The sequence below is a fragment of the Engystomops pustulosus genome, chromosome 1 (assembly GCF_040894005.1).
Source record: "Engystomops pustulosus chromosome 1, aEngPut4.maternal, whole genome shotgun sequence".
Lineage (NCBI taxonomy): Eukaryota > Metazoa > Chordata > Amphibia > Anura > Leptodactylidae > Engystomops > Engystomops pustulosus.
The window spans coordinates 133,255,095-133,274,589 of record NC_092411.1 but is presented as its reverse complement, the minus strand read 5'-3'; the positions used below and the strand labels follow the sequence as shown (position 1 = coordinate 133,274,589).

Sequence of the window (19,495 nt, the reverse complement as noted above, 5' to 3'; positions counted from 1 at the left end):
ATATATATGGTGTGTATATATACATTTATATTATCTTCTTGTGGATTGATGGGTACAATGCTATAGATTCAACAGGCAAAATGTCTTGTCAGAGTTGAAATGCTTGCGCATAGGACTCATACTGGGTGGTACTGTAACTATGAGGGTCATCCTTAGGTTAAGTGTATATTACATCCCTGGGTAGAAAGTTAAAACCTGTGTTAAATGATTACTGGCAGGTTACATTTATTCATCTAATAGAAGCTGTGATATAATACCATATAGGGAGGTCATTTCAAACCAAAACGTGGATTATTTCAATAGCTCAATTTAGGATCTTTCAGGCATCAGATAAAAGGAGGAATGTTTATATATTTTCTGCACATGGAGTAAGCTTGTGATTGGGAGCACTTGTTACCATAATAAGGATGAAAGGACACGGCATGTGAAAGGAGAACGACCTGCTGGGTTTAAATACTTTTTCCATCAAAGCATGCCCTTGCACACAGTATTGCTTATATATGGCTAGCACAGTGTTGTTCTTTGTCATTGGCAGAGGCTCCTTCACAGAAAACCACGTCGTTAAAAAATGCCAAATTGAAATAGTAACCATTTCTTGCTTGTACACGGAGATCTTTATTGGACTGAGTAAAGGAGTTAGTTATCGGACTTTGGACTAAAGGTACCTTTCAGTTCTGATCTTACTGTGCCTTTAACTGATAAAGGGATTTATTACAAGTCTAAAGAAAAATAATGTAGTTAATAGGGGTAAGGTATTAAGACTCAGCGCACCACATGGCAGAGTTACTAAAAGGTTCAAACCTCTTTCAGAGCACCAGTCATGCACCAGAATTGAAATCTATCCCAGCCTGGTGTAGATTTTAGCCTTAACCTGTGCCTGTTTTTGGCACAGGTTATTGTACATTTGACTGGTCAAGGAGTGTACCAGGTAATGCAACCTTTACATACCTTGTATGCTAAAAATTGTTTACAGGTCTACAGAATAGGTTAGCTTAAGGTGTGCTGTGCTATCATGAACTTATCTTATACTGTACCTGAATGTTTTTCTTAAAATTATTAATTTTTTTCATTTCTTTTTATTTGTCTCATAATAATTTTAAAACCAAATTCTCATACCAAACGCTACATGTACAGGAATAAGTGATTTTGCATTTCAAATCTATTCTCTTCCTGTATATTTCGTAAGATACACATTAGTCAGGTTCATATTAAGTATACTCTTGGAGTTGGTGCCACTTCTCCTGTCTATATAACCTGAATATATTTATAATGTTGGGTGCTCCTTAAAGGGAACCTGTCACTGGGGACCTCATTTTCACTAAATACAGGCTGCAGGAGCCCATTACAGCTGCATTGCAAGTATGCCTTTCTGCCTTCTGTAAGCATTTGCATTACAATATAATTGTGTGTTATAACAAAGGTGGGGGTCAGTAGCTAAGCAGTCTGCAGCATAGACAAGTCGCATGTTGTTTTTTGAAATGCATACAATCAAAGCCCAACCCCTGGGACTAAACAGTGGATTCTGTCAGGATGCAAGATAAGTTATAACACATAATTTTATTGTCATGCAAATGCTTAGAGAAAGCAGAAATGTATATTTGCACTGTAGGTGTAATGGGCTTCTGTAACCTGTCTTTAGTGAAAATTAGGTCCTTGGTGACAGGTTTCCTTTAAGTAGCACCCAACATCTGAGTGCATTATACCGCACTTATATTCAGGTTATATAGACAGGAGAAGTGGCACCAACTCCAAGACTATACATAATATGAACCTGCCTTTGTCCTGCACTTTCCTGACTTTAAGGTATACTTTTATACACACACATTCTAAATTAGAAACTCAAGATTATTTCTATACATGTGAATTAGATTTTCTGTCACATGGATTGCTGAAATCTGATTTCAGATTTACGTTTACTTTTATTACTGGAGTTTTAACCACAAAATTGAGAAGCAAATATTAGTAATGTAAATGACAGTAAAACTGTAAATTTACTGAGAAAATTGTACATAGTGTATTGTAGTATTGGTCATACTCCTGGAGAAAGTGGGTGCCTGGAATAGGGATCCTACAGCTGATTATATAAGAAATAAATCCTGGCACTTCAAGGTTTAATTGCTCAGAAACCATGAATTTTATGGGGGCTCATACTTGTAACGTTTCGACTTACTGAGGCCTTTGTCAAACACTCATTGCCACTGGCAAGAGAAGAAAGAAGGCAAAGATTGTGTGTAGCGTACCTAGAATAGCTCTACTGTGCTGCAGGAAAGCCCTTATAAGGAAAAATTGTACAGCCATTTGACACACTAATTGAGAACTCCACCCGTGGGCCATGTGTTACAATGCGAAAAGCTGGGATGTTGTTGTCGGGGTGTAATTTTTAATCATACTTTTGTGTGTGTTGTTAGTAGCGGCAGGACTTGGTTTTATAATCAAGGGACTTGTTCAACTACACTAGGGTCATGTGCGTTTAGCTTTCTGTATTGATATGCTCCAAAGCAGCTCCTCTTGGCTCCTAATAAAAGCTGTAGCTGGTTTCTGGTTGGATATTGCAGCAGTCACACAGAGAATGGGGTCAGGCTATGCAGCATTCATTGTAGAGAGTTAAGAAAATCAATTTTTTACAGTGCTGCTCCAAAACGATAGATTCATTCCATGGTCAATACCTAAGTTTTCCTGTATTATTATACTGCTGTTTATAATATCACCTACCTATGGTCCCACAATGCAGATACATTAAGTCTAACTACTTAACGGGGTTTTCCCACGTAGGCTATTAATGACTTATCTACAGTAAATGTCATATATAGATGATATATGCAGTTCCTACTTCTGGAAGTAGCACTTATTTCTGGAATGTAGGTCCGCTGACCTCCTTCTTACAGACGGGCTGACCTGAGATTCTGTTGTGCATGTGCTTTGACTCAGCTCTATGGGAGCACCAAGCTTATAGTCTCAGCAATTGACTATTGCTTCTACACTTGCGAGTGTGATGAACTCGCATCACACTCGCAATTCATGCTGCCCGGGTCTCTCGGCCTGAGCGATGCACACCAGGACTGAACTCAGCATGTCAGTTCAATCCCGTGTGCAGCGTTCGGGCCGTGCGATCCGAGCAGCATCGCATCAAACTCGCGAGTGTAGAAGGGGCCTAACAGAGTTGAATGGAGAGTAGCAGAACATTGGCGGCCACTGGGGAAAGGGAGCCAGCGGACCTCTGTTCCAAAGTTAGGTACAGGTCCCAGAAGTAAAATCGGCACTTATCATCTATTTATTTACTATAGACAGTCTACAGGGAAGTACACCTTTAAACTCTTGACATAGTCTCCAGGGGAATACCCCTTTAAACCGATGACAAATTACATATTTCTAGAGCCCCTATATCAATTTTTGAAACCGATGTAGATACTGAAAGTACATAGGTTACTACTGTATCTACTACAGTAATTGTCTGCAGGGTGAGACTACAATTATTGTTAAACACGGAGCCTGTACAGAACAATGATGAGAAAATTGTTCTGAGTGACATTGTTTGACATCATTGTAAGGGAGATGTAAATGATAGTTCATATTCTGACATGGCAGCTTTTTGTTTACCCATATAGAAACAATCCCCAGGCAAAATCTGATGAGACGGAGTTAAGCATGGACCAGATTAAAGAGAAATAGGGATACAGCAGGTTCATGACATCATCTAGTTTCACCATCGGGTGTGTCTGAGACAGGATCTTTGTACAATGTATTTTTATTCTATTATAAATATGTTTTTTGGAAAGTCAGTAGATCCAAACGACAATTAGGGGCAGCATAAGGGGGCCACTAAAATGATTAACCTGTGGTACCTCCAGTTATTGAGCAATTCATAAATGAATGTTTATAAGAATCATAGGATAATAAGTTTATAATAATTATAGAATATTTTTACAAACATTAGTACGGTAACTGTTTAACCGGTTAAGGACCGGGCCCTTTCCTGTTTTTTCATGTCCATTTTTCACTCCCCACCTTCAAAAATCTATAACTTTTTTATTTTTACACGTATAGAGCTGTGTGACAGCTTGTTTTCTGCGTAACAAATTGCACTTCATAATGATGGTATTAAATATTCCATGCCATGTACTGGGAAGCGGGAAAAAAATTCCAAATGCAATGAAAATGGTGAAAAAACACATTTGCGCCATTTTCTTGTGGGCTTGGATATTACGTCTTTCACTGAGCGCCCCAAATGACATGTCTACTTTATTCTTTGGGTCGGTACGATTAAGGGGATACCAAATTTGTATAGGTTTTATAATGTTTTCATACATTTACAAAAATTAAAACCTCCTGTACAAAAATTTTTTTTTTGATTTTGCCAACTTCTGGCGCTAATAACTTTTTTATACTGTACGGTATACGGAGCTGTGCGTGGTGTAATTTTTTGCGAAATTTGATAATATTTTCAATGATATCATTTTTAGGACTGTACGACCTTTTGATCACTTTTTATAGATTTTTTTAGATTTTTCAAAATGGCAAAAAAGTGCGACTTTCGACTTTGGGCGCTATTTTCCGTTACGGGGTTAAACGCATTGAAAAACCGTTATCATATTTTGATAGATCGGGCATTTTCGGACGCGCCGATACCTAATGTGTTTATGATTTTTACTGTTTATTTATATTTATGTCAGTTCTAGGGAAAGGGGGGTGATTTGAAATTTTAGGTTTTTTTATTAGAATTTTTTTTTTTTTAACTTTTTTTTATTTTTATTTATACTATTTTTCAGACTCCCTAGGGTACTTTAACCCTAGGTTGTCTGATCGATCCTATCATATACTGCCATACTACAGTATGGCAGTATATGGGGATTTTCTTCCTCATTCATTACAATGTGCTATCAGCACATTGTAATGAAGGGGTTAAAACGAAATAGCCTCGGGTCTTCCGAAGACCCGAGGCTACCATGGAGACGGATCGCGATGACGTCACGGGGAGCGGCGATCCCAGGTAAGATGGCGGCGCCCATGCGCCGCTATCTGTTTGAGGCTGCCGGCAGCTTTGCCGGCAGCCCACGCTGTAGAAACACCCGCGATCGGTGCTAGCACCGATCGCGGATGTTACCGGTAAGCCTTTGCTGCAATATGCAGCAAAGACTTACCGGCTATGGAGAGGGCTCAGCCCGTGAGCCCTCTCCATGCAGCGCGACGCGACCGCCGCCGTGAATACACGGCGGGCGGTCGCGAACCGGTTAATGATGTTTCCATGTCTGGTTTTCAGGCTGCTTTACTCTTTCTTGTTTTTACTTCGTCTGAGGTCTCCAAAAGAATCCATATCTATAGCTATCCTCACACAAATAAGTCTATGGGAACGGCAGGCGGGAGAAGGAACCTTTGCCAGTGGGTATGGGAAAATATGTAAATAAGTTTTCCAGGATAGGAAAAGGAAAACCACTCCTCTTTTGCTACCTTGTAAGGCACCAAGACTTACAGCAAACCAAATTACATGATACGGAATTAAAACCAAACCAGTATATCTATTCCAGAAGGAACAGATTCCAAACAGTTTTGATGTGGTTGCAGTTAGGGTTGCACAATGCATCGAAAGTTTGGTGATCACCACTCTGCCAATCAGAGGGAAAGTATGTGCTGTGTGTCAGCGCGGGTAGAGTAGTGGTCAGTGAGAGGAGCAGGGAGATCGTGTGCTGTCACTGTGGCGCATGAGGTAATTTATGTTCCTGCTCTGCCCTGACCTGTGTGTACACACTGCCTCATATAGCGCTGCAGGCTCCCAACTCCCGGAGCCTCCACTGAAGCCTCCAGCTGCCCTGACCTACAAGGACTCAGGGCTGGAGAGAAGTTTTTGCAACGGGAGGTGAGCAGGAAGGGGTTAACATTGCTCCCAGATCCCCTGCTGAAGAGAGCAGCCCCAACTCCTTTTCCCCCACCATCAGCACCCTGCGCTACTACTGGGGGGGGGGGGTGCCATCCAAGTACAAGGCAGCAGCAAGGTGTCTGACACAAGGCAGGCAGTATGTCAGCTTTCAGGATCACACTTCCTTAATCCCTTCAGGACCACCATTTTTTTAACCTTAAATCTAAGAAAGATTAAGAACAGTTCATAACAAGGATTGGCACCCCCCAAAAGCGGTGCAGCGCTGCCAATCGTGGGGAGAAGGAACCACCAGTAGCAACTATTCTCTTTATCGCACTTGGATTTAAAGGGGTATTCCCATGAAGACAAGTTTCTTATATTTACTCATCACATCAAAATAACACATTCTCTAATTCACTGTTATTAGCAAAAATACAGCATTTCACAAATATAGGTCCAACCTGTATCTATCAGTCCCCAATTTTAGTTGCCCCTAGATCCAAACCTGTAACTTCAGACTTAGGTTTGGGGACACCATCTTGATTTTTATGTGAGATTATGCAGATGAGATTTCTGTGTCTAGTGCCTGTAGCCAATCCCCCTGCAGTCCTAGCACATAGCTCACAGAAACTGATTCACTTCCTGGCAGGAGATTTTGAGGAGAGACAAGCTACAAACTACAAGCTACAAGGAGATAGGTGATTCGGGGGAAGGGGAATGCAGGCACAGATCTGTGAGACGTAGCAGAGCTCACATTGTAACAGTCTGTCAGTCTTTGTATAATCATCTCATGCATCTCTGATCTGTTTCATCTCTCTCTCTATGTGTCAGTGTGTAAGTACAATGTCACTAGCCAGATTAAAATTTGTATGCACCTGTACCTTGATAATCTAACCACATTGTCACCCCACAGCACTAGATGGATTAAAATGTGTCTGCTTAGAGAGTCCCCATCCACACCCTGGGGTTTTTCACTGAGCAGCATAGAGAGTGGTAGGAGCTAAAACAGCAATAACACTGAGCACTGAGTAATATTGTTAAGTAAGGGGTTAAAATGATCTTTATTGTGTTAAAGTGGTTGTCCGAGTTTTGAAAAAAAAATATATGTGGCCAGGAGCGGGCTGCCTAAAACAATAAAGCTGTACTTACCTTCCGGTGCCCTCCCGTATTCAGCTTCCGGCCGGACATGACAACCTTCCGGCCCCCATACACAATGCTGTGTATAGGGACGGATAGGCGTACCAGGCCACGGCCGGCCGGAAGCTGAATGCAGCGCTGCTCCGGCGGCCATGTTTGTTTACCTGGCGCCCGGACCGGAGCAACAGCAGCGCTGGATACCGGAGGGCACCGGAAGGTAAGTACAGCTTTATTATTTTAGGCAGCCCGCTCCCAGCCACATATATATATTTTTTTTAAACTCGGACAACCCCTTTAACATCACCAGGGGACTGAAATGGGAGAATTTTCTTTTGTGGGAAACCCCCTTTAAGGTTTAAAAACATCGTGGTCATGAATTGAGGTATAAAACACATGCTGTCTGATGCTCTGCTGTACACAATCCTATCACACAGACCGGCTTTTACAGTCTCTGTGTCAATCTATGCATTTTCTACAAATAGGGTATTACCGTACAATAAAGCTATCATTAGTGAACCTGCATGATAAAAGCTGTAATTAAAAGGCCAAAAAGGCTTATCTATCTTGTTCCCATAAAAAAAGCAAAATAAAAAAGCAGTAAAAAATATATCTATTCCAGAACTGGTATAAAGTACAGCATCTCATGCTAAAAATAAGGCTTAAATCAAGTGTTTTACATCTTGGAAGATTTCTAAAGAATCAATCTAAATTGGTATTCAGATTTTTGTGTGTGTTAATAAACATTAAGTTCAGAAAAAGTTTTTTTCTTTTCATGAAAAGTATTGTATTGGTATCGAATATCGCAATATTTTTCCAAGTATCATATCACACTCAAAATTCTGGTATCGGTGCAACCCTGTGCATCATGTCATTAGGCTTCCGTAAAGTCATGCTTGGTGTTAAAGAGAAGCCCCTAAACTTAATATATTTTTATAAACTGCCTTCATTGTCCCTCTACATGCCTGTAAACCTAAGGAATGAGGTCCTAAAGCTGTATGCAAATGACCTGTGTCCAATGAGTCATTATCATATTCAAGCTGTCCTGCTTATTCATGAGATGGAGGCACGGCCACACCCCCCTGCATTAACTGACAGGCTGTATAATGGTGTAATGGCTCCTCCATGTGCTTCCTGGTGCTGGAGGCCATGCCCCCTGCAGCCTCTGTGTGTATAGGAGAGATACAACAGCTCCAGGATGCAGCCATGTTATAGAAGAACATGTCAGGTACTTGTGTAGCTGATGTCTGTGTCTCATACATGTGTATAGGAGAGCAGAGTATGTCAGCAGATAAAGCACAGACACTAGTAATGCTTTACTATACATTAAACACAGACATGAGCAGGGTGAGGAGAGGGGAAGGGTAACTGGGGTGAAATCACTGCCACTCACCATGTGACCAGCCTAATTTACATAATAAAGAAAAGAGGATTTTATAATGATTAATGTATGAATTGACTAGATAAAGGCTGGGATGGGATCCTTGTGAGCTGCTCCAACAGGTAGAGGTGACAGAAATAGTGACAGAGACTTGATGGCAGGTGTCCTTTAAGGGACTTGCCTTACAAAATAGCAAAAGGTGTGGTTTTCCTTGGTGTGGTTTTCCTTTTCCCATCCTCTAAAACTTATTTGCATATTTTCCCAGAATCCCCTGGTGGAGCATCAGTGGCTGTAAGTCTCCATACACGTACAAGGCAGCCTTAATTTGCAAGTAGAGCTCTTACCGTTCGGGCATACCGCCGTGTGCTGTAGAGGAGGAGGAGGTGGCCCCGCCTCCCTCCATAGGAAACAGCGGCTCACGGCCACACACACTCTATCATAGCATACTCTATCTTTTTGCGGTGTGAGGCACCATATCCCCGCTGTGCCGCTATTGCCGTCTATGGGGACGTACATGCGGCCACAAACAGACAGCCATGTGAATAATCCCTTACACCAGGGAGCATGTGATTTATTCATTCACTTTAGTGATTGAGTTAGCTCTTATTAGAAACTGCAGTTAGGCTCAGTTCACACTTGTGTTAAGCAGGTTCAGCCCCCCTCCCCTTCCTTTATCAAATAGAGTTTCCATTATGAAATTCCATTCCATTAAGAAATTACAGTTCCATATAATTCCATTACTTTCCTTAGCATTTATACATTTTTAATTTCTGACTAATTGTTTTAAAGTTAGAGCTATAAATTCTATCTGTGGTTCCGATGATAAAGATGCAACTCTAATTGTTTAATATAATTTCTGTATATTCTCTGAATATTTTCATTGCTAACACTGTAATTCTAGGTGCTTGAATAGTTTTGTAATATAACTCCCTATAGTTTTTTCTGGCTTCCATATGAATACAGTATGTGGGGTGCTGGCTGGAACTGTTGAAATGTTTGTCTCGGTAAGCCATTATTTTGGTGGGAAGTCATAAGGCATGTTCTTTTTCAGTTATCTAAAGCTGATTTACCGTGGTCTTTCTATTGCTGCTTTGTATTTCAGAGTGGTGAAGACAACAGTACACTTTGTAAGCTGCGCGGCTGCAGAATGCAGTCACTTTTAATGCTTTCTTGGCAATAAGCCCCATTCTTCCAACCTATAAGACTTATTTATTACCTGCTAAGTTTGCTAACTATTATTGCCGCCTAGCAGACAGACTTAACCATCTGCCGCTGCTCACAACATAAAGCCATTTCGTTTTTTTCACGTGGTAATATTACTTTTTTTTACTCTGCAATAGTAGTTAAAAACAAATTACTGCCAGCGTCAGCTATCAGATTGCTATTTTTCCTTGAGTGGCATTAATTTATGACTTCTCTTCTTGACAATGGATTATGTCACAGAGACCGCTGGTTTCTACCTGTATTTAATGAAGAACGGTCTGGAAATTGCATCTCGTGCTATGTGCCCTTTTACTCTTGGATTACTGACACAGGAGGTGATTTCACTACCTCCTTGGATAAACACCTTTGTGCTGTTCCTCTCCACTTGCCCGTTTCATCGGCAGAACACTTGGGCAGAGCCTACACTTGATTGCAGCCTGGGACGCTTCATGTACCAAGTTTCCGACTGCAATTAGAGGCAGTTTATTTGCCATGGTGAAATGAATTGCTAATTCTGTATACATTTCCCAAAATGATCCCTTCAGATGTGTTTGCAATTACAAAAATATAGCCTAGAAGAAGTATGAGGTGTTTTCTCTCTTTCCCTTGCTCTGGGAAACCCTCCATTATGATTCCATTCATATTTCCTTTAGGTTGCTTTTATAATGAACTGAAACAGATCAAATGAGTAAAAATGAGTCACAGTGTAAAACTGTGTTATGGGTTCAGACTTAAAACTTAGATTTATTTATTTTTTTCTGCTACCACAGAGCTCCCGTACTGCTCGATCTGAGGAGGACCGTGACACCTTATGGGATGCTTGGGGATCATGGAGTGAATGCTCAAGGACGTGTGGTGGGGGAGCCTCATATTCGCTACGGAGGTGTCTTAGTAGCAAGTAAGTCATACATTTGTTTCTCTGTAGAATATTATTTAGAAGCTAAGCAGTGGCATAAGTTGATGTATGGTTTATAGTACTGGTCCTCTCACAAGGATTCCATCAAAGCCATTATCTAAACAATGCATACATCAATCATTCTAAAATCATATTTTCTTGTTATTATGTAAATGAGTCTGGGCACATGGAGAGAGAAAATGATGTCTGTGTGTAATGTATATTAAAGCATTGCTTGTCTGTGCTTTATCTGCTGGCATCCTCTGTTCTCCTATACACATGTGTGAGACACAGACATCAGCTACACAAGTACCCGACATGCTGTGTTTTGCTATACATATGGCTGCATCCTGGAGCAGTTGAATCTCTCACACACACAGGCTGCAGTGAACTTGGCCACCAGAACCAGGAAGTACATAGAGGAGCCAGCACCAGGAGTGCCACATCATTATAAAGGTTGTCAGTCATGTGTATAGGAGTACCTCATACAAACACAGGCTGCAGGGGCGTGGCCGCCAGCACCAGAAAGGACATTTGAGAAGCCAGCACCAGGAGTGTGACATCATTATACTGGTTGTCAGTCATGTATATAGGAGTATCTTATACACACTTAGGCTGCAGGGGCGTGGCCACCTGCACCAGGAAGCACATAGAGGCAGCCAGCACCAGGAGTGTCACATCATTATACAGGCTGTCAGTCATGTGTATAGGAGTATCTCATACACAGGCTGCAGTGGGCATGGCTGCAAGTACCAGGAAGTACATAGAGAAGTCAGCACCACGAGTGTCGCATCATTATACAGGCTGTCAGTCATGTGTATAGGAGTATCTCATACACACACAGGCTGCACAGGGTGTGACCACCAACACCAGAAAGGACATAGAGAAGCCAGCACCAAGAGTGTGACATCATTATACAGGTTGTCAGTCATGTATATAGGAGTATCTCATACACACATAGGCTGCAGGAGTGCCGCCAGCACCAGGAAGCACATAGAGGAGCCAGCACCAGGAGTGTCACGTCATTATACAGCATGTCAGTCATGTGTATAGGAGTGGGTTCTTTATTATTAAAGTGACTTTGCAGTCATAATATCAAAAATGATTTATAAGTTGGAACCTATGGAACATTCTTGTCTCATATTTGTTTTCCTCAATGCTTGCTACATATTTGCTCAGTTTTATTGGGACAAGACTGTGATTTGTGATGATAACCTAACTACAGAACCCTGTAGTAGTTGTCTGAAATACACTGTGACATTCCAGACATAATAAGGGTATGAAAGGTCAATTAGTATTTGTTATTCCTGGAGACACAGGAAGTGAGATAGAGTTGTCCACACACACTCGCCCAAAAAACCTAAACGGCCACAGTCCCCTTTTACTCACCTCAGTGAACCAGCGCCCTGTGGACGTGGTAGTCTCTTCTTAATGAGATTACATCAGGCCAGAAGCTAGTCCAGGTAGGGTATAGACAAGTGAGAGAAAAAAGTGGGAATTTGTGTATTGAGACAAAAGAACAACACAGGTTAAATCTGCAAGAGTGGTCACCAATGGAGTTCAACAAGTTTTAGCAGTCCAATGAAAATCAATTACTGTCCTGCACCAATGGAGAGGGAAGGCCAGAACTTGAAGACACTTCGATTTTTATGTGATCTTGATGTAATCATCCCCCAGGGAAAGATAATGGGTGGCCCATAATTCTATAACTGGTTCAAGAACTTATTGGCCATATACCCTTTTGTAGTTCTGGAGGGACTTCAATGAAGATTGTGGTGCTAATGAGCCCGCTTTAGTTGTAAGATGGCTCACACTGTTATGGAGTTAATTACCCTATCCAGCTTGTATTCAGGACAAGGCTGGGGGAGATGGGGGCCTGTTTTGACATGTGTGATGCAGTGATGTACATGAATAGACCTGACATGTGCCCCCTTGGTATATACTTCTATATATCACAGACATCCCTTGCCCAATCATTGGTTCAGGCTGCTCTATATTCACCTCCCAGATTGGCTGCACAGTATGATTCAGATCTGTCAAGATTTAGCAAGAAGTCAATACACAGAATTCATTTCCTTTACAATCAGGGCAAAATTATCATAAATAATATTGAGCGGACCAGAACCATAATGCACAGACCATTTCAGGTTTGAATCTGCAAAACATGAAAGCGGATATCAGTCAGAATTTCAGGTTCAGATTTCTACCCCCCCCCCCCCCTCCAGTAACACCAGCAGCAAAGGCAACTGGCAAGGTGGCTAAAGATAACCCTGATTGTGGGTTTGAATGTTTGGATTTAGTTCTGGGTCCATGAACCTGAACTTTTGGTATGGTCAGGTACAGAGTAAGTAAAAGGAAAGGTATTGGGTGAAAAGGAAGATGGGAAAAATGCTTTTTTATGTAATAGGGGTTTATATGTCTCATCTACAAAACTGAAATGTATGTGAATTTTGTTTTGATGTGTTTTGTTTGTTTTGTGATATTTAGAAAATTTGATAAATTTGTCAAATTTGGAATTATTAAGATTTTCCTTAACATCTTGTTTTTATTTTTGGTTGTGTACATTAAAAGTAAATCCACCGAGCAGATCACCACACACAACGGCTTCATTGAATTGCCTCATTACTTGAATGTATACAGCTTGCTGCCCTTTCTGTCATACTTAAAATACACTATTACCTTGTAGAAAAGTGTTGGGGAGTACAGTGAAACATTGTTAGTTGATCTTATCTATGGAAACCTTGTTTTCCTGTGTTCATATTCACATAAATCACTTGTTCAACATGTGCTTTTTAACAAGCCATAAAAATCAATGATACCGAGATGTAGAGTGATAGGTCACATGCATAGAAATGGCAAAGAAATATGTGAAAAAGCCTTTGACGTAAATTGACTGAAATGGAGTGTTCGTAAAGGGTTTGTCTGACTTGTAATAAGCAAAGCCTTCAGCTGATTCAGAACCTAATGCTGGGTGTATATCCGAAAGAGGCTGTTCCATCCCCTAGGCTTGTTATCCCCTATCCACAGGATAACATTGTGCTTAGTAAAGGTCCTGCCATACCATTTTCTGACTATTTGAGAGGGGAAGAGAGCCAAGCACAGTCGTCTATCTCCAGCATTGCCATAGAATATAATTAGCTTGGTGGTAGCCCGAGGCCCAAGCCTTCTAGCGGGCCCACCAACCAAGTATAATACTTAGAAGAACCTTCGCCCATGAAATACTTGTATATCCGCTACTGATCTCAATACACATGTACCCAAAAGACATTTCAGGACATTTCAAGATCCTCCAAAGGACCTGAAACCACAGATTGAAAGCAAGCAGAAGGGACACATCCCTGATACTCTAAGAAGCTCTATTCTAGTATCATATGTAGGAAGTGAATTCCATACTTGTATGGCCTATAATAGAAGGGGGGCCAATACTGACCCCTTCAACACCCCACTGGTTACTTCAACCAAATCTGAGAATGTGCCATTAATGATAACCATCTTTTTTCTATCACTAAGCCAATTGCTTATCCAAATACACAGATTTTCCCCTATTCCCAGCAGTCTCATTTATTGTACCAATCATTTTTGTGGTACAGTAACTTTGAGATTGTGTTTACTGTTCGCTGGTTCTGGCCTTTGTTTCGGTATACCTACCACCTGTTTGCTACTAGTTTGCAGACACAGCCTGATAAAAGTAAAGGTCAGCTCCCTGTGGTTTTGATAATGGTCTTCTTGAAACATGACAGTGGAAGCTTTTTGAAAATGTTGACCCCCTATCCATTAAACTGTCAAGATAATATTTTACTATGTCAACTCCCATCAGAGAACCATGTCATAACACCATGTTAAAACAGCGTATATGCATGAAAATTTGCCTCATTGTTGTTTTAATAGAATATTCTACATTCTCCTCTATTGCCAAATGATTTTTGGTGAGCACAGTCTGGATTTAAATTTTCAACAGAATCCTTAAGCCTTAGGGCTCACTCAAACAGCCATTCTCGACCATCTGAAATCTACCATTGGGAATGTACTAAGTGAATTAGATCTAATTCCTGCTTCTATTTTCATCCCTACACTGTTTTTTGCTAATCCTTTTACCTAGTCTAACTAACTAAAATCTTTACCTTTCATATATGCAAATTACTCTTAGAGGCCACAACTATTTTAGAGGGCTGTTGACTGCCCCCTGATAGTAATATCATTTGCAAAGATCTAATTTTTTTAGTTGTTATTAGTGTTAGAAAGCTAGTTAGAATTGGGTTGTATCCAAGTAGCTGGCACTACGAGATTGGTGGAGCTTGAATTGGAGTTGGGACACGCACTAGCCTCTTTGTTTTTACATGAAAGAGGCATACTCTTTCTTCTATCAAAAAAATCTGTAAAGTAAATTATGAAATTGGACATTTGATATAAACCAATAGTATTTCCATAAGAAGAAGTATAGCAGATGGTTTAAACAGTTTTTTAAAGGAAATCTACCATCAAGCATACATAAACAGGGGGCACTTATATTTGTAGATTCACAGTCGGTTACATTGTCTCCCCCACCTCCTCTGCTTCCTCGGCACTCCCCCATCCCTCTGTCTGATGTAATCTCACTGCAGCACGAGAAGGAGGGGAAGTGCTCCTTTCACACTGTAGCAGCCTGTGTATCTGTAGAACAGAGGGGCTTTGGTAATGCCCAAGAGCCCTTCAGTCTCATTCGCATAATTTTAACAGTTAATTTTAGAAGGAATGAGGCCGTGGATAACAAATATAAGTACAAACACATGTAACAATAGGAGTGAGGGCTCACAAGAGCTTACATTCTATGAGATCATGCTTAATTTTGATTATAGATTTTCTTTTATGCCAAGTAACCACATTCAAGTAAATGATTTTAATTTTGCACTATGTCCTCTGCCTCTATTAATGGTACAAAATTAAATCTGTGTAAGTGAACCTAAAAACATGAGCCAAAGTTTAGAACCCTGTGTCTAGGATAGGGCATTGAACAGCATGAGATATGACAAACTGAGTCCTTGAAGACTTTTCTGAAAAGTGTTTTACATTACTTGATTTACAGAAGTTTTGTTTGTTTTTGTGTTTTTAGCATGGTTAACAGATTGTGGACTGACCCATATTGAGAGGTTATTAGTCTTTTTACTTTTGACTGAGCCTTTAAAAAATTGACTTAGCGTCCACTGTTCATCATTTAATGATTTGCACAGCTTTGACAGGTATTTAACAGGGGGTTTGCGCTTGGATTGTGTCGCACGCAATTGAATTGTGGTGCATCTGCGCTGGCTTTGGTGGGCCATCGGACGATCCAACTGATTCAGACTTGAGTGCAGGATTTAAGATTCAAATTGTGTCGCAAGACAAGGCATTTACATACACCAGGAAGAAGAAGGTGAACACCGTCAGACCTGAGCGGGGAAGCACAAGGTTATGGGGCGCACAATCTTATTGAATCGCAGCAGAGTGCATTATCATCGGACAATGCATTTTCTGTGAACTCCTCCGGACAGGCAATTAAATGTGTCCCATTCACACTGTATACTGGGTGTACTTATGGCATTTAAGTTACTTCTATTAACTACTTCTACACTATAAAACAAATGAAATATTATCTTATTCAGTTTTAGGAGGAGTCCATCGATTTTAACACCCTGTAAAAATTGTGTTGATAACCTTTTTTCTTTTAACAGATAAAACCCCCTATTCATCTTGACACCCATTCACATGAGATGTCACTTGCACAAATGTGATAAATTAACTAGTTTTTGTCTATTTTAAAAACCATTGTACGCTTGAATAAAAAAGGTCCCAAGGTCATGTGTTAATCTGTGGGTGGGTTCATCAGATCGTGGTCACATGTGACAGTTCAAAAGCCAACATAATCCCAACATGGTAATTACACAGGATGCTTAGACCTTGGCACAAATATTTCTTCAGAGAATTAAGAAGTTCAAGTACATCCATTGATAAGGTTATGCTAATTAGAGTCTGAAGACTTTGAAGCATGACAGTCCACAGGTCACAGTCCATGCAAGTAATCCTCAGTAACTCATATTTGGCTCTGGATCAGTAAAAATATAGGTTTTTAAAAAGTCTGTGGAAAAAGGAAAAAATATGCTTACTGCACATAATTTAAAACAAAGTTCAAAGCTTAAAATTGTATTGAAACCCAATGGTGACTGTAAGTATCCTTTTAATTGTTGCTATACGTTACAGATGGTCCTGTAACTTTATTGTGCTGCTGTATGTTGGTGTAATATTTATAGTGTTTATTTTACTCTTAGTAGCAGATGGTACAGCTATATGTGCTATGTAGAGATGCCAGTGTAATGTAATTGGATGTACACTGTACCTTTTATAGAAAAGGTTGTAGGACTGGGAAGATGATCACATGTAAAGATGGTTTAATGCAGCTCCATGTAGCATCTTTATGTGTATGTGATGGTTATTGATATATGATGTATAGGTATATATATTCTTGATGTATAGAGATATAGAAGTGTGCCGCAAAATGTGGCAGGACCAATATAGTAGTAAAAGAGGAGAGGAGCAGAACCATTAAGAAAAGAGAGGGGCATTCTGTGTCCTTGGTAGATTTGTTGAGACTGACACCTTAAGGATATCTATAACTTTATAAAACTTCATAAATGTTGTTGTAGCTTGTCTTAACAGCCTCTGAAACTGCAGCATAGAGGGGCTCTGGTATAGCTCCCCAGAGCCCTTCAGGCGCATTAGTATCATTTTCCAAGTTTCAAGTTTTCACCGTCACAATGCCTGGATCTATAAGTAAGTATGCCTTAAAATCCAAGCCCACAATAAAACAGCGCAAATGCATTTTTTCACCAATTTCACTGTATTTGGAATTTTCTTCCTGCTTCCCAGTACATGGCATAGCATATTAAATACCGTCACTATGAAGTGCAATTTGTTATGCAGAAAACAAGCCCTCACACAGCTCTTTACATGGAGAAATAAGAAAATTATAGAGAGTGAAAAATGAAAACCCAAAAACAAAAAATGGTCTCAGCGTTAAGGGTTTTGACCATTTATTGGTATTTTTCTGACTTCACTTCAGAAAAGGAGCATGGCAAAAATGTGTGCTCCAAAAATTCAGTTGTCATGCCAAAAAAAATATTTTTTTTTGTGTAGCAAACTAGATGAAGTAATAAAATTAAAATAGTAGATCTCCACAGTTTTAACTTATACAGGATTTATCATCCATTATCAGACACTGATATATGAGGCGCAGCAGAAGACTTGTGTAGTTTCACTCTGCACAGATATAATGGGGCACATTTACTTACCCGGTCCTGTCGCGATCCCCGATCTGGACTGTCCGGCGAGGATGAAGTCCGGCGCTATTCACCAAGATCGTGCGTCTGATATCCTATAGCATGTGTCGCTGCCCTGCTGAGGTCCGCCAGAGTTCACCTTCCTCTTGCCGATCACGTGCGCCAAATAGTCGGGAAACCCAATGGAAATGCTGTCCGTGAACCCTTAGTAAATGTGCCCCAAGGTGCGACACATTGATAAATCTCCCTCAATGTGGCCAAGAATTACGTGGTGGCACATTCTTAAAAAGTATGCTGTGTAATAAAGTATCACATTACTCCCGCTCAGCCATCAAAGTCCAAGCTTGATAACTACAGAACAGTGGTGGTTTTACCTAATAGACTGTCAGTTACCTGTGTACCAATAAGTCGTCATTTAGAGGAGTTACCCAGATGTGACAGCATTTTTACACATTTCCTACTGAATGTGTACATTACCTAAATATTAATAGTTAGTAGTAGAATTTATGAAAATTGCTGGAAATAGCAGAAAAGGGAACTAGAGGTTTCAGGGTTGCGGTCACACATGGCATTTCCATTCCGTTTACAAACACATACAATCGGTATGCCTCAGCCCATCCGCATACGCATTTCCATAGAAACGCATGCAGTCGGTAACCAGTGCCCGGGTCTTGCATTTAAACAATGGAAACACATATGCAATTGGGCTGAGGCCCAGCCTTTGGCTCGTTTTGTGACTCCAACCTAAATCAAATTGCTAACAATTGACTCCATCATGATGAAGTGTCAGGTGGAATTTAAGCTATGGTCTTTTCTGGTGCTAATTGCAGGGTGATTTTCCTGGTTTTATCATTTGCATAATGAATTACAATTTAGTGGATGCTACAGGGACATGCTTAGGATGTAGATGGTCTGATACAAGGACAAATAATACTTTTTCTTCAATTGTATTTCCAGCAACCTAATCAGGCTCAAATTTCTGGAGCTGTCATATATTGTTTTCCTTGGAAATATGGATATGCTCACATTCAAACATGCTAAGCATTTGTGGTTAAGAAAGCAAGTTGAGGACTTGTGTGTTGTGAGCCTTATGTGGCTTTCTGACTACATTACAATATGACTATCATTTTTATTGGGCAACTTCCAAGTTATTTGTAATGATTTCTTTAATACCAATTTGGGATAAAAAAAAAATCAGCCATATAGTATAACATGTTACCTGACACTTACTGTAAACATATAATCCTGTATGTACTCCAGTATAAGCCGACCGGAGTATAAGCCGAGGTACCTAATTTTCACACATAATACTGGAAAAACCTATTGACTCGAGTATAAGCACTCGAGGTGGGAAATGCATTGGTCACAGCCTCCAGCCAGTATATAGCTAGCCAGCCCACTCATGCCCGCAGTGCATATCTATCCTGCCCATGTCCTCTAGTATAAAGCTAGCCAGCCCCCTGTCCCCCAGTATATAGCCAGCATACCGACCCCATTATATAGCCAGCATCCTGACCCCAGTATAAAGCCAGCCAGCCCATCCCCTTAGTATATAGCCAGTCAGCACATTCCCCCAGTATACAGCCAGTCATCTCATGCCTCCAGTATACAGCCAGCCAATGCCCACAGTATACAGCCAGCCAGCCAATGCCCACAGTATACAGCCAGCCAATGCCCACAGTATACAGCCAGCCAGTCCATCCCTCCTAGTATGTAGCTTTCCAGCACATGCCCCCAAGTAT

General features: G+C 40.6%; 1 protein-coding gene across 3 annotated transcripts in view; it reads left to right on the top strand.

Annotated features, from left to right (window-relative positions):
- Positions 1-19,495, top strand: part of ADAMTSL1 (ADAMTS like 1) — a 542,967-nt gene that overhangs the window by 369,572 nt on the left and 153,900 nt on the right. For all 3 annotated transcript variants that reach the window (XM_072154046.1, XM_072154056.1, XM_072154066.1), the window contains one exon: positions 10,340-10,467. In XM_072154046.1, the coding sequence (XP_072010147.1) occupies positions 10,340-10,467 (128 nt within the window). The remainder of the gene's footprint in view (positions 1-10,339; positions 10,468-19,495) is intronic.